General features: G+C 37.5%; 1 protein-coding gene across 1 annotated transcript in view; it reads right to left on the bottom strand.

Annotated features, from left to right (window-relative positions):
* Positions 1–13,006, bottom strand: part of SEC63 (SEC63 homolog, protein translocation regulator) — a 60,908-nt gene that overhangs the window by 36,531 nt on the left and 11,371 nt on the right. The window contains exons 2-4 of the mRNA XM_030042521.2: positions 5,663–5,762; positions 4,684–4,798; positions 957–1,069 (exon numbers count right to left, since the gene is read on the bottom strand). Of these exons, the coding sequence (XP_029898381.1) occupies positions 957–1,069; positions 4,684–4,798; positions 5,663–5,762 (328 nt within the window). The remainder of the gene's footprint in view (positions 1–956; positions 1,070–4,683; positions 4,799–5,662; positions 5,763–13,006) is intronic.

Below are 13,006 nucleotides of genomic sequence, written 5' to 3'. Positions count from 1 at the left end.
ACTAAAAACACAATACAAATGTATTGCTCTGCTAAATCAGAAATCACGTGTAACATCAACTGCCTTCAGATAAGTAAATGTGATGCTAAACATTACATGCTCCACATGTGGAATATCGAAAAGAACCTGGTCAGAGACTCTTGCACTCTGACGGATGATCATTTAGAGTAGAAAAGAATATAAAGCTGTATTAACATTCCACTTATGAACAGCATTACAAAACCCAAACCCACATCTTGATTATGGAAAAATTCAAAAAAAAGGGATTTTCTTTATAGCGCATTCTAATATTAGACATCATCTCTCAGATTAAAAAAAAAGCTATAAAGCACAGGTAAGGCCAAAAGATACTCTGGAGGAAAAGAGGATTCGAGGATTCAGCTTTTAAGAACTACACAGGCAATATGAAACAGTCACCAAGTGAAAAATCAGGACTGCAAGGCAAGCACAAATGATAAGGGATGCCAGGGAACTAAGAGCAAACTGAGTCAAAACCAGAACGGAACTTCTTTGTCGCTAGATAGGAACAGAGTTAAAATACTGTCTCTTACTCTTTGGCTTTATCACCAGGTGAAATGAACCATATATTCATTTTTTAAGCAATGCTTCAGAATTGCTGTGACAGGGTTGGTTGCTTAAAAACTGCAACACCCATTTTGTTCTTTGTCATCTTTAGGATTTAGCATGTATCATACTGGAAGCACTTCTCCTAGCTGACATGGAAGTTTAATACAAAGACCTAACACCTTACAGTATTCTGACAGTTGCTAAACAATTAAATTAACCTTCCCAACTTGTACAGAATGAATATGCACTGAACCAAGACATGTTTTGACTTCCGTTACATATCCAAACAAGTTTGTCCTGGCTGCTTAGGTCATCCCTGCTATTACCTTAAAAGTTTCCCTCTCCCTAATATCAAGCTCCCATTTTTTATAGGCAAGAAAGAAACTTACGCTGCATAGGCCTTAGCAATCCTCATGAACATAACTTCATCTCCTCCTTTATCTGGATGGTATTTTAGTGATAGTGCACGGTACTGTTTCTTAATTTCCGATATACTTGCTCCCTTAAAAAGGAAAGTTTTGAGTTTATTAATAAATACCTTAAATCAAATCCATTCTTCTGTATCTAAATTCTAAAGCACATTGTGCAATATTTCTCTGAACCATTCACTGAACTCAAGAATTACGTTCTAATATATGATCATGAAACTACATATGTATTTCATGGAAACATGATTATATTATTTTTCTAACAACATTTTTATAACCATTATATTTTTAAATCAAGTTAGAAGTCACAGTCTAACAAAAAGACATTCAGATGACTGGGTTTTGGTTTTTTTCTGGATTACGTTGTTCATCCATCCATAGAAAAAAAAGAGGCATTCTTATCTGTTTGACAAATCTTATCTTTTCCTAAACATATTCATGAATATGAGGAATTCTCACTTGCAATATTCTTCTATTTAAGCAAGAGTTCAGAGATCAAGTATGATGGTTCACTTGCAGCTTGTAGGCACGAATAAATCTGTCAGTCACCAGGAACAGTGGATTGCCCTGCCGCTTAAGAATGCCTTTGACTAGAATCATACTACCCATAAATTATTTCAAACTCCTTGAACAAAGGGAATACATTACCTATACCCGAGAAAGAGATTGATTTTTATTCTACTACAGCACATTGTTAACACAATCTCTCATGCATTAACTTTCAGGTTGGACTGTGAACTTCATCACTCAGGAAAACCCACAAAATTTTATAGTAAGTGCAGATAAAGTTTTTCTAGTAAGCTATCTGCTAAGTTTCACAGAACCATTACCATAGGACTTTTCAACATTCTGTGGTAGAGAGGCCTAGCATGCTGACCTTAACTGCAAAATAAACACACAAGAAGTTATTTAAAGATGATGGTACTGTTTCAATAAATTTAAACCAGAAATTAAACTACCCTGAGGCTTCATTTGCTGTTACTTTATCTCTCTTCATACAATGTGTCTATCATTTTCCAACACTCTTTTTCAACAGCATGCCTGCCTCATTTAATGCACACGATGAATTTACTGCATTATAAATTAGACTTCAAGTAAAAACAGCCATTTCAAGACCAGATGAAGAATGCCAGATGAGTAGCAGAAATTGGAAGGGGAGGGGGGGTGGGAATCAGGTTGCTGGAGAAGAAGAGATGGGTTTTCATGGTTCATATGAATGCTCCCCATTAAAAAAATCCTGATTTTTTCTCTCTCTGCCATAGAGAGTTCATGTGGTCCCTGATAAGCTGATGACAAACCTTCTATCATTAATTGCTTACTCCTCATTTTCAAAAGCTAGGCTACAGAGGTTAGGCCTGACTTACAGAAATGCTTAGTAGCCTAGGACAGTGTGCTTGGAACACAGAGCTTCCCTATATTAACTACTTACAAAAAAAATTAAGGCCCCAATTGTCTTACTTAAAGAATCCAAAATTATAATTAGTTTTGACCTTCATTTTTATGCCTTGGATCCCACCTGTAAGGATACTTATTCAATAAATCAGTAATTGAGTGCCTTATGTATTAGCAAATTTAAGTGATGTGCTCCAAAGAAAGCTATTCTATGTTCAAAACAAAGTGCTAATATTATATATAAAATAAGGAGCATGTACATTATTTGGACTTTGTCCATGCTGTGGTTCTCCTCTGAAGAAAAAAGCCTCTAGTTATAAGCTGATATTCTAACATAAGATAAAAAAGTAATCTTGGCCACAGTGTGAACGCAAAGAAGCAAATGAATTGAATTGCTGTGTACCAAAAGTTTCAAGTGCTTGCATCTACAACCTTTTCAAGTTTTGGGGGGTTTGTTTTTTAACAGCAACAACAGTTCCATTATCTAACACTTCAACATCTGTATCACTTCAACATCAGCAGGGCTGGCAAGGTTCCACTTGAATGGTAGCAGAAGAAAGCTGTTAATTTTCATGTAGTCTGAACTAGAAGTTTTTCAAGGGGATTTAAAAGACATTGTCTGATAGCACAGAAATACATAAACACACTCTGGAACCTTGGACTCGATCTTTGAGCCCTACTTCACAGCCATCTCTTCATCCCCCTTGTAACATCTCTGGCTTTAGTTCAGAGATTTAGCTTGTCCTTATGACATTACGCTCCATCCCTCTACCAGTTCTTGGAGCATTCCAGTATTGGTTTCTTTGCCTGGATAAGTTGCATGTGTCTTGAGCACATGTACAAGTTTTCATTAATAAACATTAAGTTACGATTCACTACATACATACCTTTTTTCCCCTCAGGGCCATTACTTGTAGAAAATTGCCAAAGATGACAAAAGAAAATCCTCTGATGACCTAATCCCTAGCCTGATTTGTTTAACCAAAGTTAACCCAGATATATGAACATTTAAACCACACGGTTCCAACAGATACCATTCAATAGGAAAAATTTATCTTGTTCCTGTGCGTCAGTGAGAGAATGCAAGTCAGCAATCAGTCATTCAGAGGAACTGAGCAGAGGTTGAATTTAAATAACTTGCCTCTGCACATGACAGGTAGGTCTTGTTCTACCTGTCTAGCTAGAAACAGGCTAGAGTCTATTTATCTGCTATAATGGCTTTCTTAGCATAGAAAAGCAGTACCAGTGATGCCTACCCTTATGCTGACAAGCCACATCACTCATGGCAAGAGATGTATTTGTCAATGTTCGTATACATGTTCAGCTCTCCCTCACTAATAATATACATCAAGTTTAATCAAAACAGGTACATTCAAAGTTCTTTCATATTCTTGTCCTGAACTGTAACCACTGTGTAATTCCTTAGACTGGAGAGTAAAACATACCACAGACTTCAGAACTGAAAAGATGACTCTACCGTTAAGGAGCTTTGTATCAGGAAATAACATAAACAGAGTATTTGCTCAAAGTATTGTGGGTAAGATGAAGAAAAGAGTTTGACAAGACTAAATATGAGTTTAAGAGATGTCTGTTTGTCTCCTCGGGATATATAACTTTTTATATCCGTTTTGAATTAGACCTTCAATACAAATAAAGCACTGCATCTGTTTTCTAGATAAACACTACATCTTCTCCCCCCCCCCCCCCCCCCCCAGTTTAATAAACCAATTGGCTGGTATCACTATTTAGAATTTGTTGTTTGCATTTGCTGATGCAATTGATATTCAAGGTGACCTTTACTACATCAAAATGTGCCTCAGCAACACCCTTTAGTGAAACCTTTCATTTACAAGAGAAATATTGCTGTACAACAACTGTAAATCAAATGAATCCACACTCTCGTTTATACAGTTTATTCAGCAGCATCCCTAAATACGGCTATTGAGAAGATTTTCAGAGGGTATACAAAGCAGAATGTCTGTTTTCCTGTACCAAGCAAGGAAAGCGATATCAGAGTAAGATTCAACCCAATCTCACTATATTAAAAAGTCATTATAATTTTGAAGGAGTTAGATACAAAAGTTATAATCAGTACAGATATAGGCAAAGAATATCTAACAACTGACTTTACAATATGCAGCAGCAACTTTCAGATGCAAAAAAATAACAAAACCACTAGATACATTCACTAAAGTTAACTCATTTTGTTTAAAAAAAAAAAAATCTTAATTTTCACATCTAGACATAAAATATACAGTTATAGTAGTACAGACTACTGAAAGATGCTATTACTTACAGGATCCAAATGTAAAACCTCATAAGGGTTGTATTCTTGATACTCTCGGTCTGTTTTGGAAACTTTGTATGCAAGAAACAAAAATAATGCCCAGCCAGCAAGGAGGACTATTTTCCTGTTTGGAAGAAAGAATTTTTTAAATGTACAAATCCACTAGGTCTAGCATAATTCTACAAATAACATAAGAAGCCATTTGATATCAGTCTTCAAGAAACAATATTAAAACGGTGAGAAACATTAAAGCCATTTTAAAGCAGGTATTTCATTTATAACACCACCTTTGACACAGATGAGACAGCTGCTCTGACTTCTAATTAATTTCTTTTCTCCTTTTTTTCTTTTTTAAACAAAGGCAAGCCCTATCAACAAAGACTCTTTCCATTCCTTAACTGTCTGTCCTCAGCAGGTATACAATAGTATTTCCTATTTTTAAAGGATGACTAAAACCTGAACCTAGAAAATGTCAATGTTAAAAAAACAAAAAGCTGAAACAGATCTATAACAGACAGCAAAATATTTTGAGGGTGGGAGTAATAAACAAAGAACTGAAGGATATAAAACCATCAACTTCGAACATACACATTATTACTGTTGTATATTTGAATATATATGTTTACATATTATATATTTAAATCAAAAGACATCACTAGCACCACTAATTTCAGTGCGGGATGATTATTTTTTTGCAACAAATAAATGCATTGTTTACTTATTTATTAGTGCTGAGGTTCACTGGTTTCACTTAGCAGATATTTTATAAAGGACAAACAGCATCCCTCTTGATTTCAAGCCCTACTAGATAATAATGATTAACTATTAATTATTCAAATACAGCAGATTGCAAATGTCTCTTCTGTGACACAAAAGCCATTATTATATAACTAATTCCAGCTGCTTCGATTAAAAAAAAATATTTTTTTTTTAAATAAAAATGTAGGAATTGCTTTAATGGAAAGTCATGCAAATGAAACGTACGTACTTTACTGTAGGAATTATGTTTTGTTGTGGTTTTAACAGTCGCAAACGATACCACAAGCATCTTCCATATACATTTCTTATATTCTTTAATCGAATTTGCTCTATAAAAACAAAGAGAAATATTGTGATTAACCAACCTGACAAAAAGCAGAATGACATACATGCTCACTTCATCTTGGAGTAGGTAGTACAAGGTCAGTTGGAGGAATTACAAAAGGTCCGGCAATATTGGAAGAAAGAATGTTTTTATCCATTTAAGTGACACTACACATCCATAAACTTAAGAAATTGGTCAGATTATTCTCCACTACCTAAAAGGAATTGAGTCTATGTTCCATGTGCCACATAGCAACCATCACTTGTGAATCCAGCCTTTGCCTGGCTAATGTCCACCTGTAAACTTTACTTCTGCCATTTTATACTCAACTCCAACAAGTCTCTCATTTCAACGTCAGCTACTGTGTGCAGGAAAAAACAAACAAACAAAACCCCCAGAAAACCTAACCCACTTGCAAAATGGTATTTGTATACAACTAAAGAGTACAGCTAGAGCAACAGCTACTTCCTCAATTCAAAATAGGATGCATTTTCCTCCTCTTCGAGACATCTGCTTTTTGTAAGTTGCCTTCGTTTAGGTTTTTCCTGTTGAAGGGGAAAAGGAAGGAAGAGTAAGATAATACTTATTTGTAAGCCACATAGCTCAGTAATATGGGCCCTTGGCAAGGAAGTACATGCATTAACGACAAACTAGTCAAGAAGATTTCCTCCCATGTCCTTTCAGGACAGGACTGGGGCTAGAAGAAAATTGTATTTATACTGTCAACATCACCATGACAATGCATGGAAGCTGTCTCTGTTAAGAGAGTTTTACTTGTATTTCAGAGTTAATCAAGACCAACTTAAGTCTTGGTCAAAGTCGCCTTTTATGCTAAGAAAAGTATGGTGGAAAGCAAATAGCCCACACAGAATTTCTGTAAGCACTGAAATTGTATGTTATAAAGTGACTCCAATCCTGTTTATCTTTTAAGTAACTTGTCTATGCAGCCTGACCTACAACACTTCTGAAGTGAGGAGGTCACTGTAATTACCCTACCTGCATAAGACCACTTTGGCCCTTTTCAGACTAAAGGAGAAAGAATTAAGAGAAAAAAATTCATCCTGCCTCAATACATTTAGATACTGCTGGTGAAAAAAGTGACTACATTTGCCAATTTAAAAGAAATTTGTGAATTATCTAAATGCAGGAATTATATTAACAACTTTGATCCAAAGCACATGTCAATCACAGCCTAAAAAGTGTTAAATCTCAACTTTGCTCTTTTAACAAGGTGATGCCCTCATCTTAACTACAACAGCAGTTATGATACAAGGAAACATTTTTCTTCAGCAAATTTCTAAAAGGTGATTGTGGAATACAGTGACAACCTCTGCTTAGTTATTCTGAAGATATTGGGAGGTGGGATATGGTGCTCAGTGATCTACTTGAATTTCTAAGCAAGCACCCAATTCAGATGAAACTAGAACTCCAATTTGCAGCCACCAATCTATCTGAGGCCAGAGAAACATGACCATAAATGCCAATATTGTGCACCACGAGTTCAGATTTAACCCAGATCAGATGTGACCACAGGATGGTATTTTAAACTCTGGTTGATTTGGCAGAAATGGACAGTGGTAACACAGATGACAACTGGCCACGCACAAACTAGTAAAGCAGACAAATTTTAAAGGTTGCAGAGACAAGGTACCGGAACCAGAAAAAGTGTATCGGCTTATTCTGAACTGCTTAATTCTATTAAGTATATCTTCCCCAAAACTCAGTATGACATTAAACAGCTTGATAGGATTCCTTGAGAAGATTAGATTAGAAGTCCCATCACCCCCAAAGAGGGAGAGATGGAGATAAGGGAGGAGAATTCAATCCCTTGCATCTGATCTAACTCTTGCAGGACTTCAAAATAAGCTTCCAAACGTCTCACAATTTTGTGCAACCAATAAACCACAAGTATTTTGCAGTTCTCCTGATCTGCAAAGATTGTTCACATACATAAAACAGGTACTAGACATGAAACTTTCTAAACAAAAAGGATATGACTAAGATTTCATTAAGCATCTGCCCACTTAGTTTCACTTGTGTAAGGCTTTAGAAAGCACCGTGAATGAAAAATTCAGAAGACAATGAAGACAGAGTTAAAATGCAACACTGATTCCCTACTCGTAGAACGCAAATTAATTTGGCATTTTCTCTTTACCATTTTTTTTCTTTTAAGACCAAAGTTGTGGGAGATCTCTATTGGTTCAGAACCCGATCCACCACAAAGAGAAGTGAGCTAATTGTTACCTAAAATTAAACTATAATTTTTAATGCAAAACTAAGAGACATTACCAGCACACATAACTGGCATTTCAAAAAAAGCTGATGGCATTAAAAGACTAGACAGACAATTAAGTTATGAGGACTAAAAAGCTCTGCTACAGAAATAGGGAAGAAAATGGTCTGGGGGATTTTAAACAGTCACTGGATAACTCTGAGCCGTAGCATGATGCTTTTATGAAAACGTCACTGATGGATGATACTTGAACAAACCAGGCATCACAAGCCTCATAGAAGACACACGTGCTTATGTTAAGCATAAATCGCTCATTTCAAATAGTCAATAAATTCAGTTGTCCAGTGCTGAAGCAAGATGAAGCCAACTGTTTGGTTCAACCACACTGACCCTGATCAGCTACCTGATCCAATCTGTATCACAGCCCCACGGACATTTCTGCAGCACAAACAAGGGGCAGTGCTGTTTTGGTAACAGCCTTAACTGACTACACTGCTTGCAGAAATACCTAAAACTAACATGAAAACGGATTACCAGTGCTCTTGGAGAAACAGAAGGTGACTAAGAGAACTTTGTTTACTTAATCCTGTAAAACTAAGCCTAACAGGATATGACTCCTTTTAGTGTTTTTACTAGGCTGTTTTTAACAAGCTGCTGTACCTTGTCTTTAAAAATCTGTGCCACTCTGTGACACAGTGCCCCAGTTCTCAAACCTATCTACTGTCCAGCCCCACAAGTACCAGATGACCCTCTCGTTTCCCCCCTCTGCATCCTGCCTGCAAGAACAGCCAATATCCTTCACCTTATCATGCCAAAAAGCTTCCAAAAGGCCCTTAGAGGAAGGCACCATGGAGAAAAGAAAAATAGTTGTGCAAGGAGTTGCCATAAAGCCAAATAAAAACTGACCACAGGGGAAATTGATAATAGAAACTAAAGGTGGTTTATAATAACCAGAGAACTGAGGTTTTGGAACAGCCTTCCACTAACAGCTGCAGAAGTCACATTTTGTGACCGGTCTGACAATAGCACCAAGAAAAGAAAAAAAAAAAACAAGGCAAGTGGTGTGAGCAAAAATTAAGCCCTTTCGATAGGCAAACAGCACACACCTAAGTCAGTTAAGGAGTCCCTGGCAATGATGTCCTGGAACAGCTATGCTGCACAGGGGGACCTCTTCAGACAAATACCAAATTAAGACATGATGCTAAGCAGCCATTGCATTTTTTACACATGTATCTGAACAACTCTGGATCAAATCTAATTACAGTTGATTAAAACATATCAACGGAAAAGCACCTCATTAATTTCTTTCCGATCTTGGGATGGCAATGGTCTCATTTGATTAACAACCCCAAAAAGAAACAGGGCACTAAAAAAGATGAATGATTGTTTATAGTTATCTGTCCAGAACATAAAGAGAGAGTCAAATCCTTCCCAAATTGAGGCTAAAGTCCAGACTATTCAAATTATTCAGAGCTATCCTGAGGCACTTCCTCTGTCACATTTCATCATTAACACATATTAACTTGTGGAATTCAAAAACAGGCAGCTACTCGGGAGAAAGGAGGAGTACAGACAGCACCACTCCCAGCTTAGGCAGAAAGCCACTGGCAAAACATCACCCTGAGTAAGAAAGCTATATTCCTGCTGTATCCAGGAAAAACAGGCTTCCTGTTTATTTACTGACAACATATGTGATTGCACCAAAGAAAATACTTATCTTGTTAGGAAGAAATTGGTGTGGGTGTGGGGGGAAGGTTATCAAGAGCTGGAATACCAGATAATTACTGTGCTTAACAAAAGCAGCAGTGTATTCCTAATGAGCAAGCTGTGGATAAATCAGGTCCTTTTTTGCTTTGCCTTCATCTCCCAAGGAGCTTCTTTTCACACAAGCAGATTTGCTGTGCCACAGAACTGGCACACTGTCCCTGCAATATCCTGCAGACCCCAAGCACACAAGAGTAAATACATTAGATGCTGCTCAGGGTAAAGCTTTGCAGTGAAATAGGAATTGTACCTTCTTTGAATTTTAGATCTGGAATCCTTGTCCTGTCAGGGAAAGAGGTTCAGAGTCTGAAAAGCAGGTAAGAGTTCTGTTTCTTCTCACTCCAGATCATGGCTCTCCATTAAAGCGTAAGAGAACTTCAGACACCATCCTTTGATATGGGATTACAGGGAGACAAGTGGCTGGGGAAAATGCTTTTCCTCTAGTCAAAATGACTTCTCATTTGATGGGTAAAACCCTTAACAATAGCGAATCTCTCCTATGGTTTTTAAAATAGGTATTAAGCAGCCTTGAAAAGCAAAGGTGTAATGCATCTACAGGCTTTTGAATTAATCTTGCTAACAATAATCCATGCATCAAGGTATTGTTAAAGCACCCCTCTCAGATGAGGGTGCAGACTGCCAGTTCATTTCTGTAAATAATCTGGGGAAGCATCCTATGCTTCCTCCATTCCCCCCCAAATTGTTCTGGATGCATCCAAAGTTCCTGAGATTCACAAATAATTTTTCATCAATACAACTCTTACTTTCACAGGGTTCTCACAAGTGCCTATTATATCTTAACAAATGTACGTGAATATCCAGCCAAAACTACATCTTACACACTCTTCAAGTTCTCAAGAAATAAAACAATTGCTGGTACAAAAGGAAACCTGAGTGCCATCTCTTTCAGTTATTCAGAAAGAGCTAGTCAGGTCCTCCAGTGATACTAGTAGGTATTTTAATCCAACATTGTCTAAAGCTTTTAGAAAAATGAAAACAAAATCAAAACCCTAGCACAGCTAGGCTATTAATAACTAAACTGGAAAAAAGTTCATTTGTACACTAATCTGCTTATTACTTTTGGATGAAAATAAAGTAATTAGCAAGTATTTTAGAATTTTACTTCCTTAAAGGTAGCTGTCCATGTGGCTACATACCTTAACTAGAGAATGACTAAAGATCACCGAGTGATCTGTAAGTTTGAGCTGCAGTCAACTTTATGTTGAATCCAAAGAGGTATGCAACATCTGAACGACAAGCTCAAAGCAATTATTAAAAATGGAGAAAAAAAAAAAACCCCTTTGATCTTTATTTCTTTTACTTGGTGACTGAAGGTTTTCCTCCTTTGTATTCCAGGTGACAATACAGGTATCAGTACAGAATACTTAAGTAAACAATTGACTCCTCTTTGTCAGAACTTACATATGCCTCTTCAATATTCAGGTCAAGCCAGAGGTGTCTGCTTTTTCTGTGTGGGTAACCCAGACCACACAGTTCTTGGGTATCACAGAACAGCTGAACATTTGAGGTTGGAAGAGACCTCTGGAGATCATCTAATCCAACCCTGCTGCTCAGAGGTGGGTCAACAAAGCAGGTTGCTCAGGGCTCTGGCTGTAAGCCTTTGAATATCTTCAAGGACAGAGACCCCACAGTCTCTCCCAGCAGCCTGTTCTAGTGTTTGATCACTCTCATAGGGCAAAAAAAATTTTCTCATGTCTGTCTCAACATCTGTTCATTCACCCATCACACAATGGGTGAGGAACGCAGGGCACACAAACACAGAAGGAAGCTGATCACAGACAGGTTGGATTCACTGTTTCCATAGATTGCATACAACCTGTGGCCTACAACTCAGACATGTCTGACTTAAGTTCGGTTTTGATGTTCACCCATACTCATATGTTACTTACCTGCACACACACTGCCCTTCTGCACTTCTCTCCTGCCCCTTCATCATAAGAATGCAAAGCCTTTGGCTTCTCATACAAATATTGTCTTCAAAAACTAAGGCCTTTATAAAATGCAGCAACTGCGTACTGTTTTACTACTCTCCGATCACCACCTCGGCAGTACCAGTGATGACTAGCAAAGCAGACATGCTTCTATCAGCACATGAGCAACACAAAGGATGCTGACAACATGGGCACTGCCAGGCAGCTCAGGAACACAAGCACTTCTGTTGCCAGAAGAATTTGTGACACACATGCTGGCATGACTTCACAAAACATGTTAAAAACAATACCACAGAAAGAACGAACCACTTCTGTGGGCAGTGAGAAGGGCACCAGATAACTGGGCTACACCAAGACATCAAAAGCAAGATCTGGGATTCAAGTCATTTTGCAGTGAACACCATAAAGCAATACAAATACAACAGCACTGCATGAGTGTTGTTTCATTTTTAGTAACCCATGTAGGGTAACCTAACCTAGCAGTTACTTCAGAAATTACTTCTGCCCTATTCCTTTCTGACAATGAAGCAGAAGTGGTCTTCACTGTTCTACTATTGAAAGTGCTTCAGAAGTTTTATATATTTGTTTCTGAAAAACAGAAGGATCCATTTTATCCTTAGGAATGCTTGACAAATGATCCCCACCTAGACCTTAACCTTTTTGTTTCAGGTTCTAGAAGCTCCATCAAGTGTTCCAAAAGAAAACCTAAGGGAGATTCTTTTTCATTTTTTATATCCTCCTGATGAAAAAGACAAGATTACACATTTATTGGACACAGGTAACTCTGGAAGAGAGGGAAGGGAAAGAGGTACACCTGGAATTATGTAGAAGGAAAAAGTTTTAATCACCAGAATCTTGTTTCAGCTGCAACAAACACAGGTCAGTTTTAGGAAAAAACACCACAATATAAGACTACTGGCATCAGTACTCGTATCTAAAGATTATAAAAGTTTAAAAAGATCATACACTAAATTTTTAGGACAACCAAAAACTAACAAAAAGAACTAATTTCCAGAATAAATGGAAGCCAGTGGTTTTCCATCATTCTACCTCAAACAGTAGGAAAGAACAGAGCTACATCCTAGCCTCCTGAGTCCTTTCTGCCTTCAAACTACTAAGAAAAGCAAAGGCAGCAAGTCTAAAATACAGCTCCAGTGGACTCTGTCAGAAAAAGAAATATGAGGAGGTGCATATGAAACATTCTGCCCACCAGATGCAGACAATTCACCCAAAGGAGAATGCTGCTTGGTTTCAAAAGAAAAGGACTTCTTTCAGCAATGAACACAGAGTTCTGCAGCC

This window comes from Aquila chrysaetos, chromosome 2, assembly GCF_900496995.4.
Source record: "Aquila chrysaetos chrysaetos chromosome 2, bAquChr1.4, whole genome shotgun sequence".
Lineage (NCBI taxonomy): Eukaryota > Metazoa > Chordata > Aves > Accipitriformes > Accipitridae > Aquila > Aquila chrysaetos.
The sequence above is the reverse complement of the archived record's forward strand: the minus strand, read 5'-3'. Positions and strand labels throughout refer to the sequence as shown.